The sequence below is a fragment of the Oculina patagonica genome, chromosome 5 (genome assembly GCF_052425735.1).
Source record: "Oculina patagonica isolate OP01 chromosome 5, crgOcupat, whole genome shotgun sequence".
NCBI classification, from domain to species: Eukaryota; Metazoa; Cnidaria; class Anthozoa; order Scleractinia; family Oculinidae; genus Oculina; species Oculina patagonica.
Genome location: NC_135762.1, coordinates 77073 through 97738, shown reverse-complemented (window position 1 = coordinate 97738; position 20666 = coordinate 77073). Strand labels below are relative to the sequence as shown.

General features: G+C 38.1%; 2 protein-coding genes across 3 annotated transcripts in view; one reads left to right on the top strand and one right to left on the bottom strand.

Annotated features, from left to right (window-relative positions):
- Positions 1-214: 214 nt before the first annotated feature.
- LOC144654528 (endothelin-converting enzyme homolog) lies at positions 215-19080 on the top strand. Of its 2 annotated transcripts, none has more exons than XM_078514678.1 (18): positions 215-324; positions 7798-8615; positions 9500-9565; positions 10780-10896; positions 11003-11083; positions 12535-12668; positions 13118-13346; positions 13914-14012; positions 14155-14232; positions 15050-15153; positions 15309-15367; positions 15708-15762; positions 15923-15990; positions 16274-16413; positions 17054-17119; positions 17577-17672; positions 18072-18148; positions 18446-19080. In XM_078514678.1, the coding sequence occupies exons 2-18, from the start codon at positions 7842-7844 to the stop codon at positions 18543-18545; spliced, it is 2343 nt and encodes a 780-aa protein (XP_078370804.1). In that variant the 5' UTR covers positions 215-324; positions 7798-7841; the 3' UTR covers positions 18546-19080. The 2 variants fall into 2 exon arrangements, with proteins under 2 accessions (XP_078370804.1, XP_078370805.1); XM_078514679.1 differs by lacking the exon at positions 215-324 and adding an exon at positions 5690-5858.
- LOC144654529 (uncharacterized) overlaps positions 19079-20666 on the bottom strand; it is a 42076-nt gene continuing 40488 nt past the window's right edge. Inside the window, exon 38 of the mRNA XM_078514681.1 lies at positions 19079-20651. Within this exon, the coding sequence (XP_078370807.1) occupies positions 20456-20651 (196 nt within the window). The 3' untranslated portion in view covers positions 19079-20455. The remainder of the gene's footprint in view (positions 20652-20666) is intronic.

Below are 20666 nucleotides of genomic sequence, written 5' to 3'. Positions count from 1 at the left end.
TCAAGGGGACCTGTTTAATTGGGTGCATCTTGACCAGTTTTGCGGAAGAGGAATTCAAAACATCACTGCATGTGGGCGCCAACTCTTTTTCCGGTTTTTGTTAATACAAGAAATTTGTTTATCATCAAAAGAAAAACAATGAGTTCATTTCCTCAAAGTGCTGGCAACGAGTAACAAAAATGTTTATTGTTGTATTCAAATGGTGTCATACGAATGCGCTTTAACAGCGTCAAATTAAATTGCCAGCTTCCATATACAACCTTGGTACGTAGGCGTGCAGGCGTATCTGCTATGACGGTTTTTACGGCGGATTAAAAAACACAGGTAGGAATGTGTGCGGGGTGATGGTTAAAAGTTCCTTGTTATAGTTTTATCTTTCTTAAATTAAATGCGTGGGAGATATTTTTTACGTATTTTTGGTACGTGTTTTAGTGAAGTCCCTTGTATTTTTATTTCGTGAGCGTAGAATATAAAGCGCCATGCATGTTTCTCCATTTCCTTTAAAACATTTTAGTTCGCGAACTTACACAAAATTGTTGGCTCGTTTACTGAATTTTTACAAATCTTTTGGTTTAAATTTATTTGTCTTGCTTGTTAAGGTTTTTTCCGCTTCATCGTTGAATGTTAAGCATTTCTGTTATTAAGTCTTCTGTTATGATGTTTGCGATTTAGTGAAGGACAGATATCGAAGTGCTTCTAAAAAAAAAGAGTGACTTGCTTTTTATGCTTAATTGGGACAAGCAAATCCGGACAGCGCCTGTTGTTTTCAGATATTTTAATGAAGATTTCATAATTGCTCATATGTTGCAAATGTATCCAAAGGGAGATCTATGTTAAGTTACATCGTTCACCATTTTTTAGCAAGTTAACTCAATCTCATTTAACTTTTTTGAAGATCGCACGAGATTTTTGGTATTTCGTCTTGTGGATCCAGTGAGAAATGCGAAATCTTCAGCGGAAATAGGTTTAATGAGAACGAGCTTTGAACTGTTTAAACATACTTGAACCATCGAACTAAATTACACTGCCGGACAAAAGTGTTAGCCGACCATTAGGCCAAGTTAAAAAAAAAAAATGTTTCCCACCGGATTTCTATAAAAAAAGAGAGCTGACGGGCGCTTTTTTGTTATTTTTTTGTTCCATTCCTTACCTATGTTGTTCGAATATTGATGTTTTTTCCTCCATCGTCAAATTCTCCAGAAGTGAACTTCCAAAAAAAATGCTGCAAGCGGGTATTACGTAATTGACCTATCCAGTACGGATCTAGGCGGCCCAAGAGATAAAGCGGGCGGGGACGAAAATATTTGTATTTTTTTACTTGACCTTATTATTCCTTTTAAAAATACGATTTTGTATTTCACTTTTCGTTTAATTTAGCAGCTATACATACGATGTATTAGTGTTCCATCAGTTTTCTTCAGGTTAACAGCCCTTTTCATGGGTAGTGGAAGGCCATTGTTTTTTTTTTTTTCTTATTTTGGAGTCTCAAACACACCCCAGTGAAACCAATTTGGATGAAACTACAGTCGAAGCTCTCATAAGCGGACACCCTCGGGACGCGAAAAAAGTGTCCGCAACTGGAGCTGGCCGCTTACGAGAATTGTTCTTGTAAGCGGCCACTAGAGGTGTAGGGGATAGATGGCCGCTTACGGGAGCTTGCCCAGCTAACATAATGGTAATATGCATGTTAGTGGTGTTTCGAAATGTAACCGGGCGTGGATGACGACAAAACAAACACTGAAATATGGTACTGTAATTACAGTAAAATTATTGTGACGAACGGCGATGTGAAGTTGATTGATTAATATAAGATACAGAGGTTTTTTATATGATTTTCTTTGCGGTGTCCGCTTACGGGAGCTTAAAAACAAAGAAAAAGTCTAAGTCGTAATCTCGGAAAGTGTCCGCGGCCGCTTACGGGAATGTCCGCTTACGAGAATGTAAAAATACAGAGTTTGTATGGGAGTAAAAACGGGGTTTCTAACAAGGTGGCCGTAAGTAGAGCTGTCCGCTTACGAGAGTGTCCGTTAAGAGAGCTTCGACTGTAGCTCTATTAGAGAACGCATGCCCTATGCCACGAACGTGTTCCATGACCTTAAAACAGAATTAAAAACTGCTGACGGTTCTCAAGGTAGAAACAGCAAACAATGTGATTTTTTTTTCTGTTAATATTTTTGGTGTGGTTATTTTTGTTTACTTTGCAACGATTAAAGCTAGAATGTGATGGCCTCAGTTTGAAAGAAAAGCTACAACAGCGAGTTCTTGAGCTGTTAGGCGGCCCTTCATGACACGTCGTTCTCAGTTTCAATTCTCTGCACCAGGGGAAGAATAAATTTTGTTTTTGTGCAAATTCAATTTGTTTAAAGGCATGGTTTTACGGCTCAGCGCATGTGCAAGCTATAACGTTAGCTCATTCGATTCCGTTGTGAAAAAAATGGCAAGCGTGCAGATGACTCTGGCGGGAAATTTGCCTTTGAAAATTTCGCGGTCATTCGCGAAAACATGGAAATAGAGGTGCTATTTCTATTTAAATTTCCTTGTTTGTTCTGAGTCCGATGCATAAAGTACCTTTGTTCATAAACCGCATGTATTGCAGTAATCACAGAAAACACCGGCTCAAATAAAGTTTAGAAAGGTTTGTACGTATGTCTAGCTATCATGTGTACAGCCACAAAGAATGGTACACAAATTTGTACGGAAAATGTCAACGAATTCCAAAGAAAATGTCGAACTTATTGTTTAAAATCGAATTTATACTAGTTATCGCGACATCCGAATCGAATTGGGCTTTGAGATTCTCGGAGAAATTAGCTATCCTTGTAAATCCGAGTTAACTACCCCTTTAAAAAGTCCTCATTATAGTAGTCAATCATTCAACAACAACAACAACAATTTATTGAGGTATTTCCATAAAAATACATGGCATTACCTACTTACACTTGAGAAATTACAAGTAGTATCAGAAATAAAACAAAAATGCGATTTTATCATTTGGAAAATAAAGTTTCATGTTTAAGAGACATAGCTTGAAAAACAAAAGCAGCAGTTGATCGACAAACAGCAGGATCAATGCTGTTACAAAGAAATAAAGATTTTGCATTAATATCAAACTCGTTAAAAATAATATATTTGGCGGTTATTTCATTAAAGAACTTTAAACGTATGTTTTCGTATAGCTTGCATGAAAATAAGAAATGCATTTCGTTTTCAATTTCATCCGAATGGCAGAAAGAACAGATTCTCAAATTAATAGGAGTCTTGGGTATTGTGTGTCTACCAGTTTCGATACGTAATTTGTGATTCCCAAGTCGAAATTTGCTAATGGCAGTTCTGTGGTGAGGATTGTTGATTGCGTCCAGAAAACTAGATTTTTTGGTATCTTTTTTAAATGAATGATAAAATTGTAATTTTCTGTTTGTGCTAATTAGTTTTAGTTGATGAGCTATTAACGCTTTGCTAATGTTTTGCTTAATGTAAGAAGTAAAGAGTTTTCCGTTGTTTTCATTTAATATTAAAGAGCTCGAGTTGTATTTATTGCATAACTGATTAATTTTAAGCATTAGACCTGTCTGGGTTTTATCAGCCATCTCCTTAGAAAGCTGTAGACATTGCTTAGCGATGTTGTTTTCTGGTAAGCTCTGAAGATGAATCCAAAATTTTACTATGGAGGTTTCGATGGCTAATTTTAGAGGAAGCCTTCCAAGTTCATTTCTGGTTGCAACATTTGGGCATTGTTTATTCACTCCTAAGAATTGTTTGCAAAAATATATGTGTGTTTTTTCGATGTCATCTTTCTCCCAATTGTTGAAATCATCTTTATCGTAGATACCCCAAACTTCTGAGCCGTACAGTAAAATAGGGAGAAAGAGAGAATCAAAGAGTTTATTAGTGACACTAAGGGACAATTTTGAAAAATCCAAGTAACGGCGAGTAGCAAAGATGGATCTTCTTGTTTTATCTTTTAAGTTTGATTTACAGTCTCTAAAGCTTCCGTTTGCAGAAAAATTTATACCAAGATAAGTGTAATTGTTGACAATTTCAATTTTGTCATTGTTTATATGAAAATAATGCTTGTCGAGTAAAGATTTCCTGCATTTCTTTTGGAAGATGACAACTTTCCGTTTTCTTTGGATTAACGGACATCAGCCAATCGTTACAGTATTTTTCAAGAATGGAAAGTGCCTTCTGCAGACCTTTAGCTGAGTGAGAGATTAATACTAAGTCGTCTGCGTAAAGTAAACAGTTTAAATTGGAGCCGTTAGGTAGAGCGATAGGATCTGTGTCTTCTCGGTCTAGTAAAAAAGGGATTTCATTTAAGTATAAATTAAATAACATGGGCGACAGAATGCAGCCTTGACGTACACCTTTCTGATAATCGAAAAATTCAGTCCTTTGGTCACCATACTTAACAGAACATTTAGTTTTTGAGTAAAGATTTTTAATCAAATCATAGAGATTTCCACCAATCTTATAATGTAAAAGTTTGTAGAATAGTCCATCATGCCAAACCGAATCAAAAGCTTTCTTGAAGTCAATAAAACAAGTGTACAGTTTGCCTCTTGCTGTATGACTGACATATTTATCCACTAATGTTCTTAGGGTAAAAATATGATCTGATGTGCGATGATTAGGTAAAAAACCGATTTGAGCTTGATGTAATATGTTTTGTTGAAGTACATGATTTTTCAACCTGGCATTGAGGACCGAGGTAAAAAGTTTTCCGAGACAGCTACTAATGCATATTCCCCTGTAGTTAGAAGGGTCGTTTTTATTTCCCGATTTATAAATTGGTGTAATTAATCCTTCGCACCAAGTGCTAGGAAAGAAACCGCTTTTCAGAATAAGATTAAATAATTTGCAAAGGGCAGTGATAAAATATTGCATTCCAGCTTTTAGCATTTCATTGCGAATCTTGTCAGGACCAGGGACTTTCTTTGTTCGAAGTAATTTTGTCATAGATTCTATTTCAGCAGGTGTAATAATTGTATCTAAATAATTGTGGGTGGTTTTTGTTTCTTCTAAGCTGAAGAGTTTCTCCCCTAAAATATTATTGCGAGGTAATAATGATGAGGTATTTATGGACGAGTGTAAATCTTGAAAATGGTGATACAACTTGTCAACAGGAATATCATGATTGTTGGAAGGGGGGTTGTGGCCTTCCTTCATTAATTTGAGGTTATCCCAAAATTTATGACTGTCTTTGTGATTAACAAGGTCTTCAATTTGGGAATTTAGATGTTTCGATTTTTTGTACTTAATCAATTTCTTGAATGTTTTGCGAGTCGTATGGTAATCATGTCTAAGTTTTGCATCGTAAGGATTTCTATGTTTTTGGTTGGAAAGCATACTGAGATTCTTTCGCAGAAGTGCACAGTCTTTATCAAACCATACGTTATGTTTCTTTGTTTTCTTTTTAAGACAAGCGATTTTGAGAGATCGTAAACATGTATACCATTCCGTGACTAGCTCACGAGCTCACGTTGCTTTAAGTATCTCATTCGATAGAAAGGCACCTCACTTTTTGGATCAAGTTTTGGTAGCAACAAGTTTGCTTATAAATTTGTTTGTTTGTTTTCGGTGAAAGTGTTCAGGCTCAAGGAATTACTGCTATTAGAAAAGTGAAGGGAGTAGGGGAGGGGCATACTTACGAGTGAGAGGGGAGCAGGCTCCCCACACCTCACCATTTTTATCATCGATCACACCCCATTTGTGTTGAGTGATAAGAATAAAGCAAAACAGACTGACCTCGGAAGCTCTTAGTAAATAAATTGACAGCTAGAACGCTCGGATTTACGTCAGAGGCGCCAGTGATTTAAAGTTACAGAGACGGACAAGACATCAAGCAAACGGAAAATAAGGTACTAGTTTACTGCTGGGTGATCTGTGAACTTTAACATTAGATATTGCGTTGTCGCCGCAAAGATATATCGATCGCGGCATAACCGGCGGCTTCAACACGTTTTCGCAGCTGGATTTTCTTTTACCTGCTTCGTTCCGCATTTAATCGCTAAATGGTTTTTCATTCGAAACAATGAAAAGTTATTTTGATGCCTCCTGGCAAAAAAGTAGTACTGCGAAAAACGTGAAAGATAATTCATGTCGAGAGGATGCTTCAGAAAACCATGTGCGTTTGAACCACAGCATCTACTTTCAAGATTACAATCCGTTCAAAATACGGCAGCTCGAATTATTACACATACTAGGAAATTCGATCATATTACCCCTGTGCTTAAAACGCTACACTGGCTACCTGTCCGCTATCGTATAATTTACAAAATTCTCTTACTAGTCTACAAAGCTCTCCATGGGGCAGCGCCTTGCTACATGCAAGAGTTACTTTACTATCACACCTCTCGGAGATTTTTAAGATCATCTACACAGCACCTTCTGGCGACCCCCAAAGCAAAATTAAAAACATATGGAGAGAGAGCGTTTGCCGTGGCAGCCCCAAGGCTGTGGAACACAATCCCACTTGAACTTAGATTAAGTCCTTCTATTGGCATTTTTAAGAGACAATTTTAATAATTATTATTTTTTAGGTACATTTGAACTTATATTTGTAAATATCCGTTTTTAAATTTTTTAGAGTTTTTAACTTTTTAACATCATTTTATAAATATTTTTTTATTGTAAAGCGCCATGAGCAATTAGTGGATTTTGGCGCTATAAAAATACTTTTTATTATTATTATTATTATAACCCCTCATTACCGTTTTACAGGTTTTAAAAGCAATCGCATTTCCTGAAAATCAACCTTGAATTATCATTTGATCCTTGCGTACACTCTCGTGGTCTCTCGTGTGAATTAAATACCACAAGAAAATGTCGGGGACCAATGGAAGCAATAAAAGGACTGGTAGACTTTCTCAAAGTCCTTCGACGCGCGGTTTAGGTATGTCGCCCTCTCGCGACTTCGTCACTCGCGGTCGTCACTTCGCGACTCACGGCGCGTCGCTTCGCGACGCTTTTCGGCTCGCTTCGCTCGCTAACAGAGGGCGACTTGGTGCAAGTCTAAAGGACTGGCAAAGGAGTTGTGTGATCACGGCAACAATTAGCGCGTCATATCTGCTAGAGGGAAATACAAGGGGTCCCCTTTGTCACCCTGAAAGTCCCGAATTAACCTTCCCTTGGGGGTGGGACGGGGGAAGGCCCACATAAGCACGTCAGGCAGTGTTAAATAGTTTCTTATTTCCAGTACAGTCTGGTTCCTCTGCTTAAGCCTCATTATTTATTGATTGATACAACTTACAACTTATTTAGCTGAAAATCTACTCAGTACACCACTTCTCGCATGTTTGAAGTTTAATTAATATGCGAAGAGCTATAAAGTCCGTGTGGTCAACACAAATCATCAAGCATTGATCAAGCATTTCAGATAATAAAAGTTAGCCAGTCTCCGTGGCACCAGGACACATGGTATTCAGTTTTTTTTTAATAAGATGACAAATGAATGGAAATAATTATAAGGCATGTTAAAACGGTCAGAGTCAATTGAATGTTCATTTAACAATACTGCGTCAGTGTCAAACTGTTTAACACCTGTGTGACCGAAGCTGAGGATTAAGAAATTAAGAATTCATGTGTACCATCATCTCAGCTATACCCCGGGGCTGTGTTGACGAGAACTGTATATTATATTATTTAACATACCTGAGTATCAATATAGTAAGCGCAGAGAAGTAGTAACAAAGGATTAGTATAAAGAGACCGACGCACTTTTGGGACTTTTAACTTGTTGGTCGACAGTTGTTTGTTTGCTGTTCAAGCTGGAATCTAATAAGAACATTGTTTGTTTAGCTGAGCGCAGCAATCATCAGAAGCAGTCACCGAGAGACGAACAGATGGGAACACACAAGAACAAAAGTATTGGCGGTATAGAACTGTGCTCTGCGCCAAGTACACAGAGTCTTGGAGTCAACTCGACTACCTTTCGCAAAGGGCGAAAGCGAGTGGAAGTGTGTCTGTTGAGCCTGTGTGGAATACTTCTCTTGATTTGCGTCGTTTTAGCTGTGTTATTTGCAGTGGAGCTTTCAAAACACAATGAAGATGACGCCAAACCGACGGAAACTATCAATGGTCAAACAACTCAAACGCCATCTCCAATCCCTACCACTGGAAGCTTCAGGCCGAGCGTTTGTAACACTGCAGAATGTCTTGAGATTGCAGCGCGCTTTAAACGGAACATGAACGAGTCCGTGGACCCATGCGAGGACTTTTTCCACTTTGCCTGCGATGGGTGGATACGCGACAACCCGATACCTCCATCCCAAAACGAGTATATTACCTTTATCAAGAAGATCCAAGCCAACAACGAGAAGCTCAGAAACATGCTCGAAGATGCCACTGGAAAACACGAACACCCAGTTATGAAAGCGAAGAGGTATTATCGCTCATGTATGAATGAGGAAGAAGTTGAGAGGACCACTAAACAGCAAATGTTAGAGCTTATCAGGAGCCTTGGATCATGGGCTTTGGACAATAAAACGTGGAATGGAACAGCATGGAACTGGAACAGTGCTCTTGTGCCGATTCAGAAGACATTTTTGCATTCTTCTCCATTGTTTACTATTGATGTGCTGACAAATCCTAGACATTCCACAAAACATATTCTGAAGGTAAGCGTTCCAGAGCACCATATTATGTATCGTGCTTGTTGCGTTGATTTTATGAATTTCAAAATCAGCGAAAAACCCAGCGATTTTGAAAAAGAAGTAAAAGATTCAATAGTTTTAAAATTAACCTCGCAATAAAACGGCCACAATTTAAACTTAATTAAATTCATGTTGGAAGTTTAAATGTTTACATTTGCTTTGGCCTAAATGTGGTAATCGCGCATAAGAACAAAGAAAAGGAAAACAAACTTGTTTTTGTTATGGAAAGTTTTGTTATGTGTTGACCTCACTGGTATTGTGAATAAAAAACATGTCAGTTTTCAAATTATGGTCAGTCGCGGCATGTCTTTTTCGTCTTGATCGCGATTTATACATTTTGTCTTTGATGAAGTAATAAGAAAAGTGGCACTTTTTTTCGTTCAAGAACAACTCGCAATTGGTTTGTTTTAGTTTTAAGTTCAACGAAAGCATTCTTTAATCCTTCGCATGGTCAGCTCTTATATTAATTCTGCTATCGCGACCGGATACCGCTTGAATTGATCATAAAAGCAGAAAAAGGGAAGCGATAAATAAATCACATTCAATAAATGGGAAAGACGCTTTCGGTTCAAGCAAAACTTTCGCATTGAAATGAAGCCGCAATCATCCCGTTTAGAAAAAGCAGACTGGAGACAGCCTTTTATAAGACGACGCGCGCGTGTTCCGACCTTGCCATATTTTTTCTAGTTAAAGGGGAAATTTTCTTTGAAAAAAGCAGCGACTAAAAGAACTGCTTCCCTTACCTGGAGATGAAGAATCACTATTGACATACCATCAGTATGAATAATAATAATGTTTTTTATTTATCATATTTTTGAATAAAACTGTCAATATTATTATTTTTTCAGCTTAATCTCCCAGAATTAAGCTTGATCAGAGAAGAGTATCTGGCAAACGACAGCAAAGTTATTCAGGTAAAAAAACAAAATGTGTATCGTATCTTGTTGCTCTAACAAAGAGCATCATGTATCTGCACAGAATGTCATCTGCGACGTTATTTACCCTTCCAACAAAACAACTTGAAACAAAGACTCGTGAGTGAATGGCACAGCGAGGAGGTTTAACCACGGTTAACAATTGTCTGTTCTCTTCTGCAAGTCGAAAAAGGAAAATGATACCTTAAATTTGGAAGTTTGTCAAACATGATCGCTTTTCGTCTAGACATAACTCTTATGTGCTCGATCGTTAAAATAATGGCGATTACCTTTTATCCCGTATGATTGTTAATATTTTTGCACGTACCTGGACATCTAAAACACCTCTTAAATTAAAGTGCTGCACTCGAATTTAAGTTTGACATAACTGTGAGCACGTATCTGGGACCAAGCTGATAAATCAATCAATCAATCAACAACTTTATTAATGTGCCAGTACAATTCTAGCCGAGAGTGAAACACTCTCTACTAATAGGGGACACATAAAATAAATAAAAATAATAATAATAAAAAGACATAAAATTGATATTTACAATAAAACAGACTAAAATTTAACTACGCTATTTACAAATAATTTCAATAACAATTTTATAATAAGTTAATTCGTATTTAAAATAAATCATGTTCTACATAAAACGCAGTTGTCACATCCATGTCCAATTTTCAGTGAAAGGTTAGTTAAAGTGATCTGTCTTTTAAAAGATTGCAGAGACGGTAAGTTTTTTAAGTTAGTTGGGAGTCGATTCCACGGCATAGGCCCGACATATCTTAGCGAGTGTTTCCCATAGGTGACAGTATTAAATCTGGGAATGTGGAAATCTGCGCCTCTAAGGTTGTAAGTAGAACTTTTCAATGAAAACAATTATTAAAAGTGTAAAAAAGCGTTCTCTGGTTTAAAAAGTTAAGAAAAATATGAGCTTTCGGCTATTTTACTATAGCCTTTAACGAATGTAACGAATGTATTCGTTAAAGGCTATAGTAAAATAGCCGAAAGCTCATATTTTTCTTAACTTTTTAAACCAGAGAACGCTTTTTTACGCTTTTAATATGTCTTATTCTGGTTACAGTCGAAAACAATTATGATACAATTGTGATACAATTATGATACAATTATGATACCGTATTATTTTCGTTCACATGTAACAGTTATGTACTTCTCTTCATCTTTTATTTAATGTTTTTCTTTTATTCAGAGGAAAAATTCGTATCTTGAATATATGACGACAGTGGGAATGCTTCTTGGAGGAAAGAACGCTACCACACTACAGCACATGCACCGAATACTCAAGTTTGAAGAACAACTCGCTCGGGTAACGCGACAGTCACGTCATATTTATAGCTCTGTTCACTGTTCTGCAATTGCAAGACAGACAATAGGAACTTCAAATGTTTTATCTTTTTTTCTTTTTTCTGCAGAGTATGCCATCTCAGGCGTTCCTTTACGAGAATACACACAACACGATCACAATAGAGGAACTTCAGATGCTCGCCCCCGGGGTAAACAACCACTTTGTATCTAATTCAGGAGGTAGCGTGGCCGAGTGGTTAGAGCGTCGGACTTGTAATCCGGAGGTCGCGGGTTCAAGTCCCGTTCTGACCACTAGCTGGTGTTGTTCTCGGTAGTCCCGAGTTCAACTCCTTGGCTGCGTTTGTAAATAACCAACTGGTCTGCCTCCTGCCAGTTGGGATTTTTAACCATGTTATGTTCATTTACAATATTTGTTTCGCATTGGCCCTGAAAAACCCCATTGGGGGAGTGGTCAATTAAGTATATTATTATAGAAATTGGTTAATAAAGTTTTTTAAATTTTATATTATTATTATTATTATTATTATTATTATTATTATTATTATTATTATTATTATTATTATCTCATTTCTAGTACCCAGTCTCCTTCGCGGTTGCTTTTAGGCTGGTCACGTGACATGTCTTTTCAAAGTTACGTCAAAGTATGACTATGTACGCTCATTCTTGACCTTGGTGTTAAAATAAACGAACAATATTCTTGTCGCAAGGTCTGAAAAGTTTATAAACGAAGCTTTCGACTGTATCGCACAGTCTTCATCAGCGATTAAAATTAGCTCACGTTGTCTCGTGAATGCAAATTGTTTAATCACGTGACCACAGATGGTCAAAAATGGCGGGAAGATCGTAGCCCCCGTCTCTGTTCAGCGTTGGGCGTTGACGTCTGATATGGATGGCTTCCTTGATTTTCCTTTTGACGTCTACCGACTCTTTATCAAGAATCTTGACTCCTTCCCAGTCGATCTGGTGGTTGGCCTGAGACTGGTGTTCCTGGATCGCAGATGTTGTTTGTCTCTGATGTTCACCCAGTCGCTTCTCCAGAGTTCTCGCTGTCTCGCCAATGTAATGTTCACCGCAGTCATTGCATGTGATGTCGTATACCACGCCGGTCTACGCCGTCAACGTCATTTCAACAGCTTGTTCGCCGTCGACGTCAACGCCCAACGCTGAACAGAGACGGGGGCTACGATCTTCCCGCCATTTTTGACCATCTGTGGTCACGTGATTAAACAATTTGCATTCACGAGACAACGTGAGCTAATTTTAATCGCTGATGAAGACTGTGCGATACAGTCGAAAGCTTCGTTTATAAACTTTTCAGACCTTGCGACAAGAATATTGCTCGTTTACGTCAAAGTAAATCAGGGAAAAGTGACGTGACGTACATTGTACGTTAATTAACAACGAAAATCCATATCATTTACCGGCGCTAGTAGTTACAGTCTAAAACGTTTGTATCGGGACTCTTTACATGTCTGTCCTCCTCAGTATTCAATCTGTTTTATAAGCTAGAACCTTGTAAAATTGTACTAAAACTGTCTCAACTGTCCAAATTATTTTTGTCTGAAATTTCCAGCCCTTAACCGTCTAGTCAGTACGACACAGTATTGCTACCTTTCATTAACGTTCTTTTATTTTACAGTTTCAGTGGCTGACGCATTTCAACAGCTTGTTCGCCATGTATAACATAACACTGAACTCTTCCGAGAATATCATCGTGCCCGCGCCCGAGTATCTCCGAAATATGTCCGAAGCTGTCCTTGCCGCTGATAACGCGTATGTATTAGAGAAGCAGGCAGGTTTTACAATAATTGGGGAAGGGGGGGGGGGGGGGGAAAGCTGTGTTTAAGCATGCCTCAGTAGGCATGACCCGCTGTTTTTATAAATTAATCAGTTGTTGGCTTGAATTTATCTATCGTAACAAATATCTAGTTTTTTTCTTATGCACGCCCAATGGTGGAAATGCAAAAATTAACCTGCAGTCATGTGTTCTTTTTTTCGCGGAGGTTCCTTTTTTTTTTCTGTTTCCTCCCGCCGCTGAAAAAAGAACGCCTGATCGCAGGTTACAAGTTTGTGTGTTATAGTTAAATGACACAGGGATCTTTTTCCTGAGTTTGTGTGAGGGGGGGGGGGGGGGGGGGGTAGGCAAGAAAGGAAGCCGCCACATGTTTCATAGCACGTCTTGATTCTATTTTTGTAACGGAACATGTTGCTTTCTCCTGCAGTACTTTGTCTGATTACTTCATCTGGACAGTGTTAAGAAGATTAGTTCCATTCCTGTCCAGGCCTTTCCGAGAAGCTGAGGCCAAATACAAAAGGCGAACTTCTCACATTAAGGGCGAGCCAGCAAGATGGCTGACGTGTATCACAACGACAAACTACTATCGCGGGCTCACATTTGCTACCGGAAGCTTATACATAGAGAAGGCATTTGACAGGAAGATGACCCCATTGGTTTGTGGAAAATACGATTCTTTTGAACAATATTTTGGTTAAGATTTTATGACCATGTTCTATTGAGACTCGATATTGAGACCAATTGAATTTCAAAAGTTATTTTGTTAGATTTGGTTGAAGTGTCCAAAAGTGTACCAATTGGTCTCGACCCCAGGGCTTTCATACGGAAATCGGTCAGAATTCACGTGTTTTTTTAATTCTTTGAATTAAAAACTCCCGACCATTTTTAAAAGAAGATAACTCTGCGCGTTCTTCGATGAGGATATATTCTAATACCGGTTGACGATTTTTTACCAAAAATTCAGGGGAGAACCACTTAGCGAAAATGGAAAACGGGAAAGCTGTTCAAATTTTCTCCTCTAGAGCCGTTTCGTTTGTTAGGATTTTTCTTGTTCTTCCGTTGGGAGAAGCCTGGACTTTTTCGACTGATTTGTTAAAAGGATTGCAGAACATTATTGTTCAGCTGCTTCAAATAGTAAGAAAAGTGATGTACTGGAGAACGTATAACAAATTGCTATCAGTAAAAAGAAATCAGACATTGAATGAGTTACCTGTATTTCCTAGGTCAGAGAAATGATGGACAATATTAGAAAAGCTTTCCGAGAGGAAGTGGCTGATTTGACATGGATAGACAACGAAACGAAACCTAAAGTTTACGAAAAGGTAAAGTTTTCTTAACTGTTTTGCATGATGACATAGTCTGATTGCAACTACCAGAATTAATTCACACATGATGAAACTGACTTACTACAATGCAAATATTTAGAATTTAATAAACTATCGATAAACTTCTATTTTCATGCAGGAGGATGAGATGGTGGAGAAGATCGGTTTCCCTGAAATGTGTGTAAATAAAACTTTACTCGAGGAGTACTATCAAGGGGTGAGCACTTGAAAGTCAATGGAATAGATACAACTTCAAGTATCCATTATGAGCAGTGTTCTCTATGTGTGCCCTTTCCCGTTCCCTTTCTATTTCTGTTCTCTCTTTCGTTATGCATGTTGTCAAGGGAACAGCATAATCTCGGTAGCTTTTCCATTTTACGCAAATCTTGCGTGGGATGAACATAGGTGGGATAACAGCTGGATGAAGTGTTTTTCTGGTTTGTTGAGTTGTACGCTAAAAGATATTCACAAACTAACACCTTTTTGCATGCTTTGAACTCGGTCTGGGGAAAGGAACGTTGTTTTAAAATGGCTAGAAATCGATCGTACCTACGCACCTTCCGCAGAGAAGTCGCGGAAAAGAGATTCAGCTCCTCGAGGAGAAGCGAAGATAAGATTTTCTAAAGCGTTCGCCATTCACAAGCAATAGGCCATTTCCGATATATTAAACTTCTAACTTGGAATATCTTTTGTTTTATTCCCCCAAGCCTCGGATCCGGATCCGAGGCTTGGGGGAATAAAACAAAAGATATCACGTCGAGGTTCAGGGATGAATAAGTCATTTCTTTTGTTTTATTCCCCAAGCCTTGCAACCAAGTTAGAATATTTGGCCTATTACCCTCATGTGTTCAGCGGTGATTAAAAAGGTTCATCAGTGTCCCAACGTGACGCATCAATTGATTGGATTTCACTGCCGATGTGGCGTCAAACATTTTTCTTTAGCTCTCCTGCCCGTTAATAATAAAGCATGGCTTATAGCACTTGGACCACTTTGGTATATTTTGTGGCTTACGTTTTGTTTGCTTGTTTCGTAGCTGGAAGTGGATGATAAACGATTTCTGTTGAACGAAGTAAATGTCAGCAAGTGGTACTCAGCCCAGTCCCTTGCCAAACTCAGAAAACCCTCAACACGAGGACAGTGAGTAAGATTTGGTTGTTTTGCAACAATGAAACGTATTACCAGACAACTGGTATTGACTTATTTTGTTAAATCCTTATAGCAAACACACTTAATTTTACCAATAAGTACAAGGTATGCTTAATTTAATTTTGTCTTCCTTGATTCTATTACAGATGGTTCGATGGACCACAATCTGTCAACGCGTATTACCAACGGGAGAAAAACGAAATAAGTAAGTCGTCAGAAATTTGCAATATAAGCGCCTTAACCCAGTGTCGTAAAAATGTTGTTAGAAGAATTACAACGTAAGTTGTGATAAGTAAACACACGAGAAAGATGTTCATCAGGCGGTGACACAAGCTATCCTAAATAATGCTCTGCCGAGCTTTTTCCGAACAGAAGTCAAACGTATGACCTTCTGCGCATGATTAAGTAGCGTTAACAACCTGCACGATTTGTGTGGTCTTTCTTGTACTTTTACCTCATGCGCAACATGTAAATTAAACACTTACTGTTAACTTTGTTCCAAAACTACTAGCAAGATAAATCGCAGTACTATTTGTTCATTGCAGATGTCCTGGCAGGGATACTTCAGCCGCCATTTTACCACGGCCGCTTAGCACCACGGTATGCAGTAAATACTATTTAGCAATCACCCTAAGTGCTGGAAGTTTATATTACTGAAGACAAAGGCCATAGAATGTGCAAGGGATTTGAATTGTTTGCAGAATTTATTTGTTTGCACAATTGTTTAACAGACTTACCAAAATTATTTTCATACACACAGGGGCGTGAACTTTGGCGGAATTGGAATAGTCTTGGCTCACGAACTCACCCATGGCTTCGATAACGTCGGTAAGAAATTCCACTTGTAGTTTCAACCCTCCTTCCCATCTCTTCACTGCTGTTTAATGATTCCGTATTCATAATCAGTTCCCATCTTACTTACTGGATTCAAACGTTGCCTAAACATGTCACAATAATACTCCGCTACTATTATTTTGAAGTTCGCTTCGGTACAAAACCTAATCAAATGGCAGGGCATGTTTCTAAAGAGGCAAACCTTGCTTTAAATCCAAGAGGTGTTCTTTTGTCCAATTTGTTGTTGTTGACAAGCTCTTGTTACTCATCTTGGTAGGTCGTCTATTCAATAAGTATGGAGAGATCAGCAGACCATGGTGGAGTAACTTCACATTAACTGGATTCCAAAACAGATCCAAATGTCTTGTTGACCAGTACAATAAATACTCATTGGATGTCTACGGCAGGCAGATATTTGTACGTATAACAACTTAACTGCTACTACAAACACCACTTTGATCGATGTAGACAGGCTGAGTAACGTTAGGCTCAACGTAAGGAAATGATTTGTCGGTTGGAGGTTGGGAACCACTAGGAATTTTATTCCAGAGTGGTGTCTAATGCTAGTGCCTTGAAAGTTCTGACCAGTGTCAGTTTTCTTTTGTGTTCTTGGTCAAGCCACTTTACTCTTACAGTGCACCTCTCCAGTCAAAAATACTAAAGGAATACTGGCCCAAAGTGTTGACAGAACAGATCAACCACAGCAAACAGCTAAGACAGTACCTTTGCCTGGCACAGAATAAATGTTCATGTCAGTTACAAGATCGTTCATTTAATAAAATGATTTATACCATGCCATAGAAAATACAGCCAATCAGAATACAGGAAAGCCGTTGTATATTCGACGGTATTCAACCCAACCTTCCCATAGTGCTTAGTTTAATACCAATAACGGTGATGACGATAATAACGGCTTGATAATGCGGCATTTCCACAGGGTTGCTCATTATCTGCAAATGAAGTATAAGTAGTGAACACAAAGAAGCTCGTAAGATTGCGAATTGTTTAAGGTTAGGGCGATTTAAAGAATGGCTAAAACTTACATTTAACTTTACAGGTTGATGGCCGACTAACATTACCTGAGAACATTGCTGACAATGGAGCTCTCAAGATTGCTTTCAGGGTGAGCTTTCTTACTTACTCAGACCTGTTCAGAAATCTCAAAGAGTCTGTTATCCAAGAATCCCTAAATGATCCATTACAAATTTATTCGGTGAGATTGAAGAGATCCGGTGAGATTGAAGAGCGGAGAATCAAAAACGTCATTCGACTAAGCCACATAACAATTCTCCAAGAAATCGGCCAAACTGACCATGAAAGTAATATTAACATTTTTCTACCTAGCCGAACGCGCATGGCAATTTTACATGTTCATCTTCATTTTCATGGATTCCACATATTTTCCAAGGACAGCACACCCAACCACCAAATAAGAAGGATAAACAATTGCAGATTGTAGTGATCGAATTAATATGGAAGCAAGTTTTACTATTGTTGTTGTTATTTTTCTTTTTCGCAACCGTTTAAAGGTAATTTGAGGTCATATCAGTCTGTGGTTGTCATGTTGATTTTTCTCACAGGCTTATAAAAACTGGATGAGAAAACATGGCGTTGAGAAACTGGTGCCCGGTCTAAAGAGATCTGCTGAACAGATGTTTTTCTTGAGTTACGCACAGGTAAATAAGACATTTTTAACGATTTTTGGCTTCTGTAATCGGAATAGAATCCCAAATTATATCAGTTGAAATTACAATAGATAGCTTGGTTAAAGTACGGAAATAAAAAACCACAAATCCAATTTAAAGCTCCAATACAGAATGACCCGAAAATGACTTTAAACGCGTTTCTAACATATCCATTAGCGATGTTTTTCGCCATTTGAAAAAGGGTGCAAGCGTGTGGTAGAAGTGTTCGTTTGCTAATGAAATGCGGTCCAAATAACCTTTGTTAATATAAATATTAAAAATTCTGACTGGTCTTACGAACAAGTATGTGGAACATTCCCAAGGAAGCTAAATCCTTAAAATTTAATTATCTGACACAATTTCATTTTAGTTTCGTTCTTTTCATATCAGATGTGGTGCAGTTCATTTAGTCCTACGCAGATCTTCAGGAGAGCTAAAGCTGATCCGCATGCTTTACCTATTTATAGGTAAGTCAGTCCCAGGCCCGCGCGAGATGACATAATCGCCCGCACTTCTCTTACAGTATTGCGCGCCGGACAATTGTCACTTTCGATTTCAATTAATTTTGGACAAGTTCTCAGAAGTATAATTTATGAAGCATATGGTACTCATTAAGGAGAATTAATAATTCTGTAATAAAAAGTAATTAATAATTTATAAGTAACTAATAATTAGAAATTAATAATTACTATTTCATTCTTCCGATTAAGAAAATTATACGCTAGTTTTTCCACACCTTGATAAATTTAGTACTTTATTTTCAGGGTAAACGGTGTTTTGTCCAACATGGAGGAATTTGCCGACGCATTCCACTGTCCTAAGGCAAGCACCTTGAATCCTGAGAAACGCTGCAGAGTGTGGTGAAACTGGATCAATTTGTTTGCCAAGAAGCCTGAACCTGAGTTGATTCTCAGCTTCATATTTAGTTACATTCAGTAATGACAACATGTAAATAATATCGATTTCACCGACATGTCATGCGAGGCCCTTCGTGCTGTATTGGTTTGAGTGGCGTCTGTCCATTGGCATGAGGACAAAACAGATTGCAATCTAACAATTTATCACAATGTAAAGAACATGATTAACCAAAAGTACAATACACCCTTGTAACTACATCTTTTAGCACGAGCATCTTGCTACACCGCCATCAAGAATAGGAACAATCTTAGGCATCATATATAGTAAGCTATGAGAGATAAAACTTGATCACAAGATTTTTAACTGTGAAAAGAATTGAACATAATCCAGTAGCAGATTGCTGAATTCAGTGTAAATACATGTAGACTGTGATAATCAAAAAGCCCTATAATCCTTTTGCGTGTTGTAATATACACTATATATACACAAGTGAATGTTATATTGCCATTTCTTGCCAACTGCCATATTAGTAAAAAAAACATTACATCACCTTGTACCATGGCTTATGTTAGAATTACTGAACACAACGCACGCAGTATGTTTTTTCTTAGTCGCCGATTCGATACGCAATTACCAGCAACGCAGCAACATGTATCTACTTCTGTCTGCACATTTCTTGAATACAAGTCCAAACACTTGTACATGCAATAGCGCAGTTGACAAGGAGCTACCTGAAACAGTTGGCATAAAAGAGATTGAGCAGCATGAGTCCAGTCAGCCTTGACCCGACCCCATTCCGGCTCTGTTACCAAGGTTACCCTTTCCTTTTCACCAGAAGGTCAGGTAAAGAAGGGCAGTCGAGGACCATTCGAAATTTCTCAAATGAGCACTGCAGTCTTAATTTTATAAGGCTGGACAAATTGCATTACAAGTTACCCTTTGTAGAACACATTGTCTTGGGATATTTTCGAAAAAAAGATTTAGATAGGAAGCGCTCAGCCCGTTTTCAGTTTTCGATACATTTGTGCCAAGTGAACTTATCTCACCCCAACACTCACACTAGACGACTTACTAACATTCCTGGCGTCAGCCATCCACTGTCAACCCTCTTTAGACTCTAAAGATGATATAATAGCGTAACAACTAAAAGGAGTCGAGGGAGAGGGAGAAAGATCGTAACAGCGCCTTCACTGAGTAATTAAGGACCATTATAGTTTAAGGTTAAATTATTAATTTTATTTAAGCTTCAATTACACACTTTCTTACGTTTAAACTGTCAGTACAAAGTTTACCGCTCCTTTTACTGTTTACAAAGTAACTTTGATTTGTTTAGTTTCTTGGTGTTATTGTTGGCGATTTTACTGTTATCTGAATAACAAACGACTAAATATAATCCAAGTTGTGTTCTTTAGCTTATCAGTAAGCTACACTTTTGCCAAACCCCCTCACCCTCCCTACCCTAAACAATAACCAGGCGATAGTTGCTGATCTAAAACTTCCAATTACCTCACAAGAAAGTGTCATCAGGAATAAATTACTTTCTTTTTAAGAACCTTTACCAAATTAGCAGCCGTACCAACTGTTTGGCGGTTTGAAACACGAAAATCCTATTCTACCTTTGCTTTCCAAATCATAAACCACTTACAGAAAAAGCGTTGAAGAAAAAACACTTAACCTGTACTTGTAACTCGTAAAGGACGAAATTCTATGAATTAAATAGTCAACCTTACAGCATGCATGTATACTTCGGCAAATGTTGAAGCGGCAGTTAATTCAAATTAAGAGGGTTTTTTTACTTATTCGCCCACGCAGATATATAAATTAAAAGAAAAGTATTCCTCTGTTATCATATTTAGAAAACACAGAACTGTCTATGATTTAGCTAGGACGACTTTAATATCAGTCACGTGAAACAATCACTCGGCAGTTAACTTGAAAGCGAGGTCACGAAGCCGCTGGACACACACAACGCGTTGTTGCATGTGATCAACAAGTGGAGCAGGATAATCTTGACCAATCACACAGCCGCAAGATTCTTGGAGTTCACGTGGTGCCAGCCACGGCTCAAAGATGTAGTCTGTGGGAAGGTTTTTTACCTCTGGAACATATTTTCTGGAAATAAGTCGA

Excerpts from the sequence above, each read along its gene's own strand:
- LOC144654528 (XM_078514678.1), top strand. The coding sequence starts at position 7,842 with ATGGGAACACACAAGAACAAAAGTATTGGCGGTATAGAACTGTGCTCT. Across the intron at positions 13,347-13,913 it reads ACAGGAAGATGACCCCATTG|GTCAGAGAAATGATGGACAA; the intron begins GTTTGTGGAAAA and ends TGTATTTCCTAG. Across the intron at positions 18,149-18,445 it reads CATGCTTTACCTATTTATAG|GGTAAACGGTGTTTTGTCCA; the intron begins GTAAGTCAGTCC and ends CTTTATTTTCAG.